The following is an 18899-nucleotide window of genomic DNA, read 5'->3' as shown; positions in this document are numbered from 1 at the left end:
TTCAGTGGTTTGTGTTTCTAGGAACTGGTTCATTTCATTTAGGTTATGCAATTTGTTGGCATACAATTATTTATAGTTTTACCTTAGCATTGTTTTAGTTCTGTAAGGTCCCTAGCAATGTCCCTCTTTCATTCCTACTTTTAGTAATTTGAGTATTCTCTCTTGTTTTGTCTATCTAGCTAAAGATTTAGTTCTTTCCAAAAAACTAACTTTTGCTTTTGCTCATTTTCTGAATTTTTTTTTCTCTTTTCTCTATTGCTTTTATTTCTACTCGCATTTTTATTATTTGTTTCCTATTGCTTGCTTCGTGTTTACTTTTTTCTCTCAATTTTTCATTAAGGATGGTTAGGTTATTGATTTGTTATCTTCCTTTTAATGTAGACATTAACATCTATAAATTTCTCTGTAAGCATTGCTCTTTCTGCATTCCATAAGTATTATTATGTTGTGTCATCATTTTCATTCTTCTCAAAATATTTTGTAACTTCCCATGTGATTTCTCCTTGGATCCATTGGTTATATAAATTGTGGTATTTGATTTCCACATATTTGTGAATTTCCCAAATTTCTTTAGGATATTGATTTCTAATTCATTTCCTCTTAGCCTGAGAACATACATTAATTATAATCCTTTTAAATTTATTGAGTTGTCTTCTCTTGTGACCTAGCATAAGGTACATTCTGGAGAATGTTCCAAGTGCACTTGGAAAAGAATATGTATTCTACTACTGTGAGGTGGAGTGTTCTATAGGTGTCTGTTAGGACTATTTGGTTTATAGGGCTGTTCAGGTCTACTATTTACTTGTTCATCTTTAGTCTAGTTACGTCCATTATTGAAAGCTGGGTATTGATGTCTCCAACAATTATTGCTGAATTATAATTCTCCCTTAAATTCTGTCACTTTGACTTCATGTATTTTAAACCTTTTTGTTAGTTACATACATGCTTATAATTGCTATTTCTCCCTGGGCTTTTTGTCATTAAAAGACGTCCTTCTTTTTCTCTAGGAACAATTTTTGCCTTAAAGTCTATTTTTTCTGATATTAATGTAGTTACTTCAGCTCTCTTTTGGTTACTGTTTGCAGGGCATATCTTTTTCCATCCTTTTTCTTTCAAAATATTTTTGTCTCAAGTGTGACTCTTGTAGACAGTATATAGTTGGGTCATTTTTTATCCCTTCTATCAATCTCCACCTTTTAATTGGAGTGTTTAATCCATTTAATGTAACTATTGAAAAATTGAGATTTACAACCGCTAGTTTGCTCTGTTTTCTATATGTATTACGGCTTTTTTGTTGTCATTGCTATTCTATTCTTCCATTCTGGACTTCTTTTGTGTTAAGTAGATATATTCTAGCATACCACTTTAATTCTCTTGTCATTTCTTTAAGATATATATTTTCTTAATTTTCTTTTTAATGGTGCTCTGTTTATTAAAACTAACAGTTTAACTTATAACAGTTTAACTTATAACAATTTAGCTCAGATAATATCAACTTAGTTCAAAATCTTTGCGTCTGTATATCTCCCTTCTCTCCTCCTTTTTGGTGCTGTATTGTCATACAAATTATATCTTTTTATATTGTATACCCATCAACATGTGTATCAGTATTTCTTTATACAGTTATCTTGCAAATCAGATAGAAAAAAAAAGTTACAAGCAAAACTACACTTATATTGTCTTTTGTATTTACCTATGTAATTACCTCTATTTTACTGTGCAGATTCAAGTTATTGGCTAATGTCCTTTTATTTGAGCCTGAAGGACTCTATTTAGTATTTCTTATAAGCAGGTTTGCCAGATACGAATTCTTCCAATTTTTGTTTATCTGGGAATGTCAAAATTCTTGGTGACTGCCTTTTCTTTCAGCACGTTGAATATGTCACCCCAGTGACTTCTGGCCTCTGTTTTCTGATGAAAAATCAGCTGCTAATCTTATTGAAAACCTGGTATATGTGATAAATTGTTTCTGTCTTACTGCTTTTAAGATTTTCTTTTTTGTCTTTGGCTTCTGACAGCATGACACTGATGTGTCTAGATGTGGATCTTTTTTTTTTTTTTAATTTCATCTTACATGAAGTTTGTTGAGCTTCTTGAATGTGCACAATAATGTTTTTTATAAAGTTCGGGGAATTTTTGGCTATTATTTCTTCAACTAGTCTTTCTACCACATCTTCTCTCTCCTCACCTCTGGGCCTAGCATTATTTGTATCCTGGTATACTTGGAAACCCTGGTGGCATAGTGGTTAAAGTGCTAGAGCTGCAAATGAAAAGGTTGGCAGTTCAAATCCACCAGGTGATCTTTGGAAACCATATGGGGCAGTTCTACTCCATCCTATAGGGTCGCTATGAGTCGAAATCGATGCAACAGGTTTGGTTTTTGTTTTGTTTTTTATGCTTGATTGTGTTCCACAGATATCTGAGAATTTGCTCATTTTTATTTATTTTTTTCTTTTTTTCCTCAGACTGAATAATCTGGGTTGACCTATATTTAAGCTTGTTGATTATTTCTTTTTTTTGCTCAAATCTGTTTTCAAGCCCCTTTAGTAAAATTTTTTGTTCCAGTTATGCCTTACCAAATTAACAACAAATTAGCTGAAAGACATCATACTTCATAAAGTAGAGGGTCAGTAAAAAAGCTTCGGACCCTCAATGAGATGGATTTACACAGTGACTACAATGATGGGCTCAAACATAACAATTGTGGGGATGGCACAGGACCAGGCAGCATTTTGCTTTGTTATACATAAGGTCTCTATGAGTCTAAGCTAACTTGACGGGACCTAACATCAGCACCCTTGGGGAAAACGTTTGCCATACGGAATGTACTCTAAGTCAGGCAACTGAAGACAGCCTTGCAAGTGGGGTTTTCCAGGGAACCACCAGACAGTCAATTAATGACAATTTGGGGAAATGGGATTTAATGGAGCTCCAATCTTGTTCTACCCCCTTCTCCCCCTCACCCCAGTGGTTTCAGGCTGCTGCTTTTCACTGTAATTGCAGGCTGTTGGCTTTCAAGGCACCAGCAGAGCTGGAAGGAGTAGGATATTAGAATAGGATGGGTTAAAATGTCATAAAGCCCCTTTTTCCATCCAAGATTCAGCCAATTTTCTTGAATAACACTCTGCAAATTGCTGAAAATCTTTAGTAAACTTCCAGATTTCTGAAAATGTGTATTCTGACAATTTTTTTCCAATTTTCTTTTTTTTTATTGCTTTTGTGGAATAGAGAATTTTTGGAGGTCTTTCCTCTGTCATTTTTGCTTAAGTAACCCTCCCCCTCCCCACATTTGCTTTAAACTTGTTTTAAATAATACCTACTTTGAATGATTGTATGAGAATAAAATTAGATAATGCTTTAGGAATTTCTTAGGGTATAATAAGTCCCCTAAATAAATCGTAGTTCTCTTCATTCAAGAAAAACAAATCTAGGATAATACCCTTGATATATATCTAATATTCATACTTACTCTAGAAATACATATCATTAAAACTATACTAATAAGTGAAAATTAGAATATCTTTCTGTATTATAGTGTTCTAGTATTTATCACTTTTACCCACGGCTTATCACTTTCTGTATCAGACACAAAACACATATAGAGATTTTGACACTTATTCTCTTATTTAACTCTCACAATAGTCCAAAATATAGTTAGGCAATTAATCATGGTCATTTATAATAACTACAGATGGGTGCTTATAGTGATAAGTTGCTTTTCTCTTGTTGCTTTCAAGATGCTTTTTTTTTTTTTTTTTTGTCTTTGGCTTTTGACAGTGTGATGCTGATGTGTCTAGATGTGGATCTTTTTTTGTGTCTTTGTTTTCATATGCATGCCAGTATGCCTCATAGTGCTCTGTAAGTGTTTGAGACTCTGCTCATTTTCATTTTCTTCTTTTCCTCAGTCTGAATAATCTCAGTAGACCTATCTCCAAGTTTGGTGATTCTTCTGCTTGCTCAAATCTGCCATTGAGCTCCTCTAGTTATTTTTAGTTGAAAAGCTAATGGCTAATTTAATGTCAGTTGTGAATAACATCTAGTAAAAGGACAATGAAGAATTAAGTTTTACAAGGTAGAAATATACCTGAATAACCCTGGTTCTTAAGACAATGGCATCACCAGCATAATAAAACATGGCCCAGCACACTCCCTTAACTTGAGCAAAACATTTCTATTAAAAGGTGACTACTTTTAACCTATTTCCACAGCCATCGCTAAAAGCCCCATTAGATTTATTCCTTTACTCCTCTTTTCAAAACTATTTGTTGAATCCCAAGCTCAATGCTAAGCATGCAGAATATACCCAGTGCCCTCGAGGACAAAATAAGGGTTGTCCATGAGAGCAGAAAACCCTTATTTTGTCCATGATATATTCTGCATATATCACGAATTTGTGCTCCATGAGAGCAGAAAATCCTTATTTTGTCCGTGATATATTCTGCATATATATCACGGACAAAATAAGGGTTTTCTGCTCTCATGGAGCACAAATTCTAGCAAAAGATAAAAGAAAATAAGCAATATGCACAACCCAAAACCAAGCAAACCCACTGCTGTTGAGTGGATTCTGATTCATGGCGGCCTCACGTATTAAAGAGTAGAATTGCTCCCTAAGGATTTCGTGGCTGTAATATTTACATAAGCAGATCACCAGACCTTTCTTCCATGGCATCACTGGATGGGTTCGATCTGCCAATCTTTAGGTTAGCAGCTGATCACAAACTCCTTGTGCTATCCTGGGACCTTAATATATAAAACAAGCAGTGAAATTATTTGGTGTGTTAAAGGCTGATGAGTGCTATGGAGAAACATAGAGCTTGGTAGGGGAATGGAGAGGGCAGGTGTTGGGGTACTGTTGCAAATTTAAATAACGTGATCAAGTTAAGCCTCATTGAAAAAGTAACATTTTTGACAAGGAGTAGAAGGAATCAGCCTTATAGATGATTCCAGACAGAGGGAACAAGCACAGTAAAGGTTCTAAGGTGGGCGGGGGGGCACATGCCTGGCCTATTTGATGAAAAGCCAAGAGGTCAGAGGGACTGGAGTAGAGTGAGTAGGATTCCCTCTGACTGACAGGTAGAGAATAGTTTGTGGAAGGGCTAGAGTGTTATCAGGGAGACCAGCTGAGTCGCTGTTGAGTCAACTCTGACTCATAGCAACCCTATAGGACAGAGAACTGCCCCATAGGGTTTCCAAGGCTGTAGTCTCTACTGAAGCAGACTGCCACATCTTTCTCTCACAGAACAGCTGGTGGGTTGGAACTGCCAACCTTTCAGTTAGCAGCTGAGCACTTTAACCACTGCACCACCAGGGTTCCTTTAAGGGAGACCAAGGGAAGCCTATCATATAATCCAGAGAAAAGTCATGAGACTCAAATCAGAGTAAGAAAAGATGTGATAAGCAGGGGCGAGATTCTAGATAAATTATAAAAGTAAAGCCAGCATGATTCTGTTAGTTACCAGTGTGGACTTAACAGACAAAAAAATGTGCTCTGCATAGGTAGCCCATCCCTTTAAGCCAGAAATGTTTAGCACTGAAAATTATGACATGAATATTCTCATACAGAATTCATCCTTTTTGAATATGTTATTCTCAGAGCTTGCTCCTCCATGGATAAATGAGTCACTTGCATGGCTAAAGACTAACCCCTCAGTGATAATGACCCCAACCCACTAAGAGGCCTGGCCTGAAACAGTCAAATAGTCTGATCATTATTTTTCTTTATGGTAACTAAAAAATGCCTCTACCCCACTTGGACAAGAGTAGTTAGAGGAAAGTGCAGGAAGCATTTATATCCATTGACGATGACAGATACTTTTTAAGTAGTTGAAATCTTTGATGTTCAAATTATCGTTTTTCTACTTTTGTGTCATTATAATAAGATAAAATAATCCCACTGGTATTTGAAGAGTAGAAGTACATTACAGGAGAAAAATGTTTTTGGCTTGCCAACAGATTAAATAGCTAGAGAAATAAGGTGAAACTGACCAAAGTAAAACAGGTTGAATGTCAGGTGGAGGTTTGAAACAGTTGGGTCTGAAATGGAGTCTCAGGAGAAAGTCATATAACAGGAGTTACTTAAAATTAGACAAGAGCAGTTCAGAGCCCACCAGAGGCAGCAGTGTAACGAGGACAGATGAGGCTTAATAGGTCCTCTCCAACTCTAATACCTGTGATTTCATAATCTACGAGTCATTGCCCCCCAAGGGGCGTTTTTCTTCCAACCTGCTTTTTCATGTGTCAGAACATCCTACCTCTGAAATGGAAGAGAATTAAGTCTCTCCTGCTGTTCTTTTCAACCATGCAGGAATTTTTTTTGTTCTTTGCCTTCACTTTAAATGACAGGGAAGGCTAAATGAAACAGATAAACTTTGAATTAACGTTGCTTTAGAGAAGAACATCTAAGCCCCTTAACTTTTTGAGTCCTTCTGAAGAAGCCTTTCCCGGTGGAGCTCCTAAATCTCCGTACTGTTAATGCTCAGATGTGCCTCGTAGAAGAAAGAGAATTGGTGGAGAATAGAGTATTGATTCAGGGCAGTATCTTGGGGTGCTCAAAAGCGGCCCATTTGTTCAGAATACTCAGGGAAAACGAAGTGAGTAACATGTGAACACTTCCGAAATATAGGGGTTACAGAAGAGCTAGACAACCCAAAGAAGGGGCTTCTCTGTTTGTCTTCCCCAATGAAATCCTACTCGTTTCTAGTGCAGGGTGTTTCTATGCTGCTTGGAGAGGCAGCAGAGTGTAGGGGTGAAAAGTGTTAAATACAGACCCTGGTGTATTACCAGCATTTGAATCTCAGCTCTGCCATTTAGGTAAATTATCTGTCTTCTCTCTGTGCCTTATTTCCCTCATCTGGGATGTGGGGTGGATGATAATAAAGCCTGATTCATAGATATGTTATGAACATTAAATATATTTTTATGGCCCAAAAAAAAAAAAACTTGGAACAATATCCGTCACATACACCCATTGCAGTTGCTGTCCAGTTGATTCCGACTCATAGCAACCTTATAGGACAGTGTAGAACTGCCCCAGAGGGTTTCTAAGGAGTGGCTGGTGGATTCAAACTGCTAACCTTTTGGTTAGCAGCCAGACTCTTAACCGTTGTGCCACTGGGGCTCTGGCACATACATAATGCTATATAAACGTTAGTTATTATAACTATTTTCTTTTCATGCTATAAAACTATTCAACAGATACAAATTGTATCTGGTACTATTCTAAGTAGTACGCTGGGGAGGAAAGTAGTTATATTGCTCAATTTTCGAAAGTATATTAAGTATTTTAGATATCTGCATTCCTTTAGCTTACAAACCTTTTCTAAAATAAGTATAGCTTTGGTGTTTCCAAAGTAATATCTTCTTTATTTCCTTATGCTTTGTTTTCTTATCTTGCCTGCAATGTTGAATTTTAGAAAATAATACATTCTAATATTGCTGGAATCTGCCTGAATTTGGCCCATTCTCCAGTTGAAAACCTTCAATAATATTTATCTCTTGGGCTCAGTTAATTTTACACACAACTCACACAACCCCAAAAGGAGTTTATATTATCCCTTTTTCTTCTTGAGGAGAATCTCTAAGTTTCCAGAAAGTTCAATCTTTTCCAGGTTCTGTGGCTCTATATCACCAACAGCATATACCCAGGCCTATTTTTCTTGAATTGGGGGATTAAGTAGGGGAGGTTAGGTTTGATTCATAGTGAAATAAGCAGAAATAAGAGATAAAAGTTGTAAAAAAAAAAACAAAAAACTTGTGACTTAATAAAGGATTTTACTGTGTGCTTAAACTAACAAAATGTATGCAATTTTCTAGGTTTTAAGCTGACTGAGGTTAATTCCAAGAGCTCTCAAAGATATTTCAAGAAAATAGAAGGATTTAGAAAGAAATGCTTATTTGAGCATATAAATTATCGTATGGTTATGGAAAACATCTATTTGGTCATATTGTTGTACAGTGTTTTAATTAACTTAAAAATGGAAAAGCAAGCCAAATCAACGTAATAAGAATATATTGAACAACACTCAAGTAGTCCATTTAGGGAATTCAAAATTGAACGAAATGTCTTTCTTCTTCCCAAAGTTCTAGCAAATTTTTAAAAATTGCATATGAATGTAAAGAAAATACATAACAGAATATACTAATTGACGTGAGACAAGTATAAAGTACAACTGAGAATGAGAAAGAAGTGATCAACTGAAATTGGGAGGGCTAAGAGAGGCTTTCTGGAGGAGATGGCAATTTGATTTAAATGACCACAAAAATTCGTATGATTTTGACAAGTACAAATGGAAGGGGAATAGAAAGCCAGGAAAACATTAAATAAATAAATAAAAAGAAGTAAGCTCTACAATTTCTGGGTATTTGGAGAATTTAAAAACAATCTAATTTTGTAGATGTACTATGTGTAAATAGATAAGATACAAGAATCATGGCTAGAAAAATGACATTGAGGCCATGCTACAGAAGACCTCAAACATCAGAATGAATTTGTACTAAGATCAGTAGGAAATGAGACAATAAAAGATCTTGAACAAGGGACTAATTAGATAAGATTTAAAAAGAAAAACAAACAAATCCAATTGCCATTGAATCAGTTCTGACTCATGACGATGAAAGTGTTATAGAGTAGAACTGCTCTATGGGGTTTTCTTGGCTGTAATCTTAGCAGAAGCAGATTTCCGGACTCTGTGCATTTGAACCACCAATTTTTAGGTTAGTAATCTTGGACAGTGAAATGTTTGCGCCACCTAGGGACCTGTTAGATAACATAAGGAAATCTTATCAAGCAATGGTGTAGGTGATAAAAGTCTCATGAAGGGCTAGAGAACTAGAAGTGAGACACACATAGAAAGTGCGAATGGTCGTCTGACTTAAGTCATAGCCCAAATGTTGCAATATTCCTACTTCTGCACCTGTGAAATACTCCAACAGAAATCTTTTGTTTGCCCCAAGTTTTCATAAAACTGAGAAGATGAAGTGGAACCACCTGGATGTATTAATACCACTAATTGAGAGCTAATCAAATGGAGGGGTAAACTGAAATTGTGTCACGCTAAAAAATCTTTGAAGGCCAAAAAGGTGGATAATCTTGAGAAGACTTAACTGACTTTAAGTAACTGTCTATATATATTTAAAAAAAAAAAAAGTTGTCGTTGAGTGGATTCTGACTCTTAGTGACCATATAGGACAGAGTAGAACTGCCCCATTGAGTTTCCAAGGAGAGGCTGGTGGATTTGAACTGCTGACCTTTTGGTTGGCAGCAGAACAGTTAACCACTGCACCACCAGGTATAGCCAAACATAAATAGGAACACAACTTGTGTTTATGTTAATATAAGTGCAGCTAACCAGGCAAATTTCTAAATAACTTAACCACTTCAGTACTTACCTGTAGCATTCAGTAGTACTTTACTTACTTCCTCTCTAACAAAGCCCTAAACAATTGAAATGAAAGTCAACTCAAAAGGGACTTGAAGTTAGTCATTTAGGGAGTGAATTCTGAACAGATTCTGAACATTTCCTCTGTTTCTGTACTACTCTGTTCCATTGGGTTGCATAATTGAGCACTGACTATATAACTAAAATAGATACTCATGAAATATCACAGTATTACATTAAACATAAGTAATGTGTTAATAATGTGAAATGTTAAACATACATTCTTTTGTATTTTTACAATTTGAGGTCTAAATCTAATGAAAGTGTATGAATTACATTTGGTAAGACATTTGACCATGATTCCCATCTTGATAAAATGCTTATTTATTCTGAATAATTTTTGTCTCACTGATCTAAGTGTACATTAACATAGCTGTAGGTCGTTCTGATGGGGTTTCTTTCTATAGTTCTTGTTCTTCTTCAGTGTTCTATAAGTGAATGAGTTTGAATTTTATTTGCAGTATTACCTATAAAAATTCCACTAAAGTGCAAAATATCATAAAAATTTATATTCCAATCAAATTGGATCTATCCAATATTTCATTTGTATATGAAAATATATCACGGTTTCTTACCATGCTTCCTACTTCCTATTATATGAGCTGCAAACTAGGAATAAAAAAAAAGAAATTCCCTAAAAATGTTCAAGATCATTCTCACCCCAGCAACTCTTCCCACACTTCAAATGCCTCAAATCATTGATCAGAATAACGAATTCCAGCTAGAAAGCACTTTATACAGAGGCTTGAACTAGTTAGAAAGGTTTTATGTAGATTAGCATGCTTTCTGTTCCTCCGCCATCTGATTAGTTATCATTCAAAGGAACACAAAATATGAAACCATTGTAAAAAAAAGGTAGCTTCAAACAGAGAGAAGTGCAGTATAGTCAGTGGAATATAAAACTGTAGGTCTTTGAAACTCTTAACTGCACCTTCAAATTTGCATTTAAATACAGTGTATATCATTAGTTATTCTACCAGCATGCCTAAATATCCTTATATATAAAGAAGTGAATTAATTAAAATATCTAGTAAATTGGAATTCAAGTGGTACTGGACATGATAATATAATGAAACAATCATGTAGACTCATAATAAGTCAGAGTCAGAAATATCGTTAGTGGCACTCTAGGTCAAGGTCCTGATTTTATAAATTGGGAGCTTCAATGTTGTGAAGTGATTTTCCTAAATAACAATTCATATGGCAGATCTGCTGCCTTCTGGGCTTCAGTCTAGTGTCCTTCCACGATTCCTAAATATATCTCCTTATATATTCACCTCGAAGTCTTCTTTTTTTCTGATTATGAAAGGTGTATCTCACATGATAAAAATGTTAATATTTAAGCTAAGTACACTTTTTTGTTGTTGCTGTTTTTACAGGATTTTACATTTCTACCCCAACTGGACCAGGAGGGAGACAGGAAAGAGTGCGACTTTTAAGCCTTCCTCTAGTCCTCACTGGGGAACCAGCCTGCCTTAGTTTCTGGTATGTTGTGGGCACACGTTAAACACTTACTGAAAGAGTAGCATTGCCTTTTTCAAGTTGCCAGGCTCAGATTACACAAAGGTATTGTTCAACATTTTAATGCCTATGCCATAACTGTTCCAAGTGATAAAGTAGCAAAATGTTGGTAGCCTCCTTCCCCTTCACCAGCAACCCCCATCCCCAAGGGAAAAAAGGGTATTTCAAAGACACCAAAGGATTTAGAAGAGTCCTTGCATGGTACAAAAGGTTAACACAATTGACTGCTGACCAAATATTGGAGGTTTGAGCCCACCCAGAGGTACCTCGGAAGAAAGACCTGGCGATCTACTTCCAAAAAAATCAGCCGCCACTGAAAACCCCATGGAGCACAGTTCTATTGACACACATGGAGTCGCTATGAGCCACAATCAACTCCATGACAACTGGTAAAGGATACAGAAAAGCCCAACTATCAAAAGTAGGACTCAGGTCATCTAGAGCTTTTTCCTTTGAGTAAGAGCAAACAGACTCTGGGAGAGGCAGGGAAGAATGAATAGAATGTCTGAGTGACTGCTGTGGAATCTGAAAACTAAGTAGGTTTAAAAAGATAAACAAAGGAAAAGAAACAAAAGGAAAGAGGTGATTCTAAGGCAAATATAATGATAAAATTATTTGATTTTTTGTCGGTGCTGATTTTTTTTTGGTAGGATTTCAGAATCATTGATCACTAATAAGTAGTAAAACATGAAATTAAACCTATTGCACAAAGCACTGACATACTACGATAAACTATTTTCTCTCAACTTAAAGATGGCCTTTTTTTTCTTATTATTACTTTATATGTTTTCCAATAATTTGACCAGAAGTTAGGGTCTCTATGAGTCGCAATCGACTTGATGGCAACAGTTTTGGTTTTTTGATTTAATAAGATTCACCGTCATTTTTTTCTGAAGGCTAAAGGGAAAAAGGGGCCCTGGTGGCACAGTGCTTAAGCATTTGGGTGCTAACAAAAGGGCTGGCAGTTTGAACCCACTAGCTGCTCCTTGGAAACCCTGTAGGGCAGTTCTACTCTGTCCTATAAGATCACCATGAGTTGGAATTGACTCCACGGCAGAGTTTGGCTTGGTTTTTGGTGAAAGGGAAAAAAAAAACAGAGTAGATACATTTCAAGAAAGATATGATCATTTTGTCTACTGAACTGAATGTCTAGTGCAAAGATATTGGATTTTCACAAATAATTCTATGATAATATTATTGAATGATTGATTCTTTAACTTTTAAGGGACCAAATTAAAATTAGACCAAAGAAATTACCAGAAAATCCCTGTTTACAGGATTTTCCTTTCTTGTGTTCCAGAAAATGTATACTCCCCAACTCTCTACCTGTGAAAACTTAAATGAGGTAAAATACAAAGAAAAATATGGTTTGGCGTATCCTACTATTAATCTAACACGTTAGAATCATTTCTGAGAAGGGCTAGGAAAAAAATTAAAATAATTATTCACTAATTCGTAAAAATAATCTCCGCTAGAACATCCTTTTCTTTACCTATTGACCCTTTTATCATATATACCCTTCTTTGAGGCATTTGGTTAGGTAATAAAAAATACAGTCATATCATAAGTTTATCCACAAAGTGTTGCAGATGAATGTGCAATGAGCTTACACCACGCTGTAACTGGGCAGGTGCAGTTAAGGGAGAAGTGGAATCTCAGATGATTCCCTCCTTGGGAGCCTCCTCTAGAGTGTTCATCATGTATAGGACTTGCACTTACATTCTGTGGAATGATAGAATCATACCATCTTGCATTTGGTGAACCATTCGCAAGCTTGCAATGGCTTTAATTTAGCTGGTAAACATTTTCTGGATATTAGAGTACTCTCTCAGAAGTTCCTTTTTTTTTTTTTTCAAACCTTTAAAACTTTTATCTTTAACATGCTTGATTTCATAAAGCAAATTAATACCATCTATGGAAATCCTTGGAAACCGTTAATGGCATAGTGGTTAAGTGCTAGGGCTGCAAACCAAGAGGTCGGCAGTTCGAATCTGCCACGCGCCCCTAGGAAACTCTGTGGGGCAGTTCTACTCGGTCCTATAGGGTCCCTATGAGTCAGAATCACTCGATGACAGTGGGATGGAAATCCTGGTGGCACAGTGGTTAAGGGCTACGGCTGCTAACCAAGAAGTCGGCAGTTCGAATCCACCAGGCATGCTCCTTAGAAACTCTATGGGGCAGTTCTACTCTGTCCTATAGGGTCGCTATATGTCGGAATAGACTGGATGGCAACGAGCTTGGCTTTCGGTTTATTTTTCCCTCCGAACGACTTCTACCCATTCAAAATTAGGCAGATTTCAATTGGCATTTTTATTTTATTTTATTTTATTTTGTTCTTTAAGCTGCTCTTATTCTAAGTAGGAATCCAATCATTTTTTTATATACTTGTTTCCAAACCAGGTATTATATGTATGGTGAAAAGGTCTATAAATTAACCATTAATATCAGCACTGACCAAAACATGGAGAAGACAATTTTCCAAAAAGAAGGAAATTATGGAGAAAATTGGAATTATGGACAAGTTACATTAAATGAAACAGTGGAATTTAAGGTTGGCAAAATACTTTGATTTATAATCACATGTTTGTAGTCTGTTAGGGATGGTAATGGTTTATTTTCTGAAGATAGATAAGCCACTTTCTCTGCTTTCCTAATCTACCTCCTTTTTTCCTTGAGTACCTTTATTTTCATTTATTCATTGACTTATAAAAAAAACCTTATAAGGAACAATTTACTACATGACAAGTACTGCTTATAGTGGGCCATAGAAATTCGTAGAAATTTTGTAGGATATTTAAGCTTTCTCCAGCACTTTCTACTACAGGTCAACCATGTCTTCCCATATCCCCGGCCTGCCTAGAGCTTCCAACATTTCACAAACACCACTCAGGTATGCCCTGCGCTTTTCTAAGGAATTGCCCTTTCCTACTAGCAGTCAGAAATTGATCAAACATGAAATCAAAATGCATTGATAATTACTGGTGATTGGAAGGTGAAAATTGGAAACAAAGAAGAAGGAACAGTACTTGGAAAATACGGCTTTGGTGATAGGAACAATGGCAGAGATCACATGATAAAATTCTGCAAGACCAATGACTGATTTCATTACTTTTTTTCAACAACACAAACAGTAATTATGCTGTGGACCTCACCTGATGGTTTCCATGGAAACTAAACGGACTTCATCTGTGGAAGGAAATGATAGAAAACTCAATTTCAATCAGGACAAGGCCAGGGGCCAACTGCAGAACAGACCATTAATTGCTCATAGATAAGTTCAACGAGGCTGAAGGAAATCAAAGAAAGTCCATGAGAGCCAAAGTATGACCTTGAATACATCCTGCCTAAATTTGGAAACCATTTCAAGAATAGATTTGATGCACTGGACACTAATGACCGAAGACCAGAAGAATTGTGGGATGACATCAAGGATAGCATACATGAAAAAAGTGTCACTTACTTTGGATGTGTCATCAGGAAGGACCAATGGAGAAGGACATCATGCTTGGTAAAGTAGAGGGTCAGTGAAAAAGAGCGAGACCCTCAATGAGATCGACATGGATTGACACAGTGGCTGCAACAATGGGTGCAAACATAGCAACAATTATGGGGATGGCATAGTATTGAGAAATGTTTTCTTCTGTTGTATGTAAGGTCACTATGAGTCGTAGCTTACTCTGCCACACTTGACAACAATTAGCCCTTCCATGTCCATCAGTAGTATTCCTCCACCCTGCTCTGACTCAATCTCCATATATTTCCTTTAGAAACAAATTCTATGAGCTGTATCAGTGGCAAGTCTCAAATCATTTATTTCACATTAAGGTGAATTAATTTTTCAAATAAGAGCTTAACATGTTCCCTTCCTAGGAGTATTTGCAATTAAAATATAGGATAATAGTTTTACCAAATTAACAGTGTCCTAACTGGGTCATTTCAGAGGAGGAAGTCTCACTTTCAGAGATTCCATATTTGGACAGACATTGTCCTCTGCAAAGCTTTCAGTTCTCCCGCATGACTTGGTTGAAGGCAGGCAGTAGTCAATAGCCCTCAACTGTATTCCTCCCGTCTTTCTTTCTTCCTTCCTTTTCTCTTCTTCTCTTTTTTCTTTCTGATGCCACTTTCTTTTCTGTGAAATTTTATTCTCTTTCTTTATTTTCTGACCATTGAAAGAGGTAAGCAAGGGAAAATGGAACATAAGGGAGCAAAGAGTTGACAGAAAGGGCAAATTAAGTATTGCAGTGACCAAATCTAGTTCAACTCACTGGGCATTTTTTAAAGCAATATAACCAAATCCAATTTTTCTAAGTTAGCTGATCAGGCAGAATGTGAGTGTTGAGTTCTATAAACATTCGCATCTTGGTTTTGCCATTTTGTTGTGAATTCTTGAGCAAGTCTGTGTAATCCCTTTGAAATTTAGCTTGCTTGTACATGAAAGAGAGAAAAAAATACTTATCATCGTGTCTGTCACTAAGTGGGTGAATGGATGCCCAGATGAGTTAAAGAAAAAGCCCTGGTGACTTAGTGGTTAAGAGCTATCTCAGCTAACCAAAAGGTTGGCAGTTCAAATTCATCAGCCAGTCCTTGGAAACCATATGCGGTAGTTCTATCCTGTCCTGTTGGGTCGCTATGAGTCAGAATTGACTTGATGGCAATGGGTTTGGTTTGGTTTTGTACATGAAAGGGAGAAAATAGTCCTTATTTATAATTGTGCCTGGCATTAAGTGGGTGAATGGATGAACAAATGAGTTAATGCATGACTGTACAATAGTGTTGAAAAGATTACATGAAATAATATATACAAAGTGCCTAGCACATAGCAGGTATTCAGTTTATGTCTTGTTTCTCCTAGACAGGAGAGGATCCAGGGACATGTCCTGCTAAAAATGCTCATTTTGCCTGAGACCCTAATATGCTCCACCTGACCTGACTGTTTCTCAAGTCTGGGTCTATGTCCTCTGGAAAACACTGTCACACGGTCTCCCACAGCAGCATCCCACATGAAGTATGGCCAGCACCAGCTGGCCCTAAGTGATTACGTTATATTCATAACTTTCTCTTCTCTTCTTCTTCTCCAATTTAAGTTAATGCATCCTTTCTTTAGGGCTTGTATGCTCTAAGAAGGCAGAGAGTTACCTGAATTTCTAATATTGTTGGGCGAAAAATCTGGGAGAAAGTTGTTCTCCCCTGTTGGATGATATGCGTGGATGACAGAGTACAATGGAATATGACAATATCACACCAGTGAGAAGGAGAAAAAGAGCAAGAGAGACCCTGACAATGTTGCTTAATTCAAATGCAGGGTACTAGTGAAAATTTAGACCCACAGGGACACATAATAAAGGACCTGTCTTTAGTAGGAGGACCTTACAGAAGCATGAGCCATCAATATTTTACTATGTAGTAACTGGTCATCCTACATTTGGAAACACCCAGTATTGACACTCTGAAGGATATTGGGCAAGAAGAAGAATCTTCTAGAAGAATAGAATGGAATCATTTCATATGTCTCTCTGATTTACAGGTTGCTTTTGATGGTTTTAAAAACGGTCTCCTTAGTGATATTGCATTGGATGATATTAGTCTAACAAATGGAATTTGCAATATGAGTCTCTATCCAGAACCAACTTTGGTCCCAACTGCTCCACCAGAACTTCCAAGTAAGTATCCTTAAGGTACACTTTCCTTTATTAAGTCATTAATATTTTCAGGTAGATTTTCCTCTGGCTTTTTTTTGTTGTTTGTTTTCTCAGAGTTTTTTTTCCCCCCCTAAAAAGCAAAGACTTTAAAATATAAGTAAATACAAACCAGTCAAAAATTATGTGTTATAAATGGACCAACAATGAAAACTACTTAGGACTTTGTTATGCTTTATATTTATGACAATTTTCTTATCCTTTCCCTTTTGAAAGTAATGAAGATGGTGGTTTCCACTATGTTTTCACTAGAATACAAATTAGTGCTGTATTGGCCATATCGTATTGCCTGTAGTCTCTGGGGAAGAAGAATTTTGGTTTCCATAGTGTTCCTAAGGAGAGTTTTAACATCTCAAGAGAAGTTTGTTGAAGCCTGAAACTCCCCTAGTATATTTTCAGGATAATTAATTAATAATAATTGAGCCTGGACTTTAACCATACACACCTAGATCACACAAGACTTTTGTCTTGAAATGTAGCCTCTCTAAGGATTTGCAATACCCTCCCTTCACAAAGCCACTAATGTGAAGCAGCTGAGCAGTGGCTCAGATTTCTGGTGTACTGTGGGCTCTTTTCACTTGAAAGAACAAAATGGAACCTGTGTCTACCTTGGCACTTAAGTCAAATTGGAAATACGACATTTTTGAGGCAAAAAGGACCTTATCATTTACCTAATCCGTGTCAGTGGAGACAAGTACTACTCCATACAGCTCTCCAGACTATGGAATTTGAAAGACAAAAAAAGAATATGGTAATAAACGATATCAAACAGATATTCTTCCTCTGTTGTTGTGTGCTGTTATTAGGCGCTGTTGAGTCGATTTGAACTCGTGGTGACCGTATGTGTTACACAGTAGAACTGCTGCATAGGATTTTCTTGGCTGAAATCTTTACTGAATCAGATCACCATGCCTTTCTCCCACGGTGCCGCTGGGTGGGTTCGAACCATGTCTTACGCTGGGTTCTCTAGAGAAGCAAAACCAGTAAAGCATATAAATATATGTAGAAAGAGATTTATATCAAAGAAATGGGCTGGAACGTCCCAAGTCCATGGATGAGGATAGAGGCTCCTCCCGATTCACATAGCTGCAGGAGCTGGCAAACCCAAGATTGGCAGGCTGGAGAGCAGGGCTCCATTCACAGGCTGTGAAGATCAACAAATTCCAAGAGAGACAGATAAGCTGATAGCCCAAGTCCCAAGAACCGGAGGTCAAATGAACAGGAGGCTGCTGCAGGATCCAGAGTGAGCAAAAATCCAGAACATCTGCTTATATTTGGATGCAGTCCATACCTCCAAGGAAAAGTCCTTTCAACTGATTGGCTATGGGAATGATCACATGTAAACACTGACAACCATGACCCAGCCAAGTTTACACACAATCACAAGCCACCAAGCTTTAGACTAGTTGTTGTTAGTAGCTGTTGAGTTGATTCCAACTCATGGAGACACCATCTGTGCAGAGTAGAATGGCTCCATAGTATTTTCAAGACTGACCTTTCAGAAGCAGATCTCCAGACTTTGCTTCGAAGGTGCCTTGAGTAAGTTTGAACTGCCAATCTTTCAGTTAATAGTTGAGTGCTTAATCATTGGCACCACCCAGGAACCCACTCTCCCTATACTGGAATGTTTTCCACTGAATTATGGTTTTGTCTTTGGATTGTGGGTTTAGAAGCTGATTGTGCTACAATTTTGCTTGTGTTGAACCTCATGGATATTTCTGTTCTGTCATGGACCTAAGCCTAGAAAAGCAGCACTTTCTCTGTTTCCCGTTTGCTTCTAAGCTCGCTTGAGAGGCTCCCCATGTTCCCATCAGCAAATCAATTTGGTGAGCCTATCCAAATTTGGTTTTACTTCCCAAACTATGTTTTCCTGCTTCCAATCTTTAAAATTATCATACAAATGGCTTATTAAGTCATAGGCTTTAAAGATAAATGACGGATGCCTTCAGAATATTTAACAAGTGAGCTGCCTTGAAGACAAGGATAGTAATTATATTGCCATAGACTGGTCCCATGCAACCACATTGAACATTCATAAGCATTCCACCAAAAGGCTAGTTCACACTTGACATCGTGTTTATTATAGATGCTTTTATGGGTAATACATAAATTCTTCAATACTTCAAACCTTTATTCAAATTTTATAACTATCTGCTATGTACCAAGCTCTGCATAGTAAATGTGTGTTGTGGGGATTACCATCAATACATAAATATATATATATACAGAATGTATAAATAAA

At 36.8% G+C, this 18899-nt stretch overlaps 1 protein-coding gene across 1 annotated transcript in view; it reads left to right on the top strand.

The window, feature by feature from the left end:
* TMPRSS15 (transmembrane serine protease 15) overlaps nucleotides 1-18899 on the top strand; it is a 135581-nt gene that overhangs the window by 43921 nt on the left and 72761 nt on the right. Inside the window, exons 11-13 of the mRNA XM_003410179.3 lie at nucleotides 10820-10925; nucleotides 13362-13512; nucleotides 16486-16621. Coding sequence (XP_003410227.1) covers nucleotides 10820-10925; nucleotides 13362-13512; nucleotides 16486-16621 — 393 coding nt within the window. The remainder of the gene's footprint in view (nucleotides 1-10819; nucleotides 10926-13361; nucleotides 13513-16485; nucleotides 16622-18899) is intronic.

The sequence above is a fragment of the Loxodonta africana genome, chromosome 20 (genome assembly GCF_030014295.1).
Source record: "Loxodonta africana isolate mLoxAfr1 chromosome 20, mLoxAfr1.hap2, whole genome shotgun sequence".
In the NCBI taxonomy this organism is placed as follows: Eukaryota; Metazoa; Chordata; class Mammalia; order Proboscidea; family Elephantidae; genus Loxodonta; species Loxodonta africana.
Note: the sequence above shows the minus strand (reverse complement) of the source record. Positions and strands in the feature narration are given on the sequence as shown.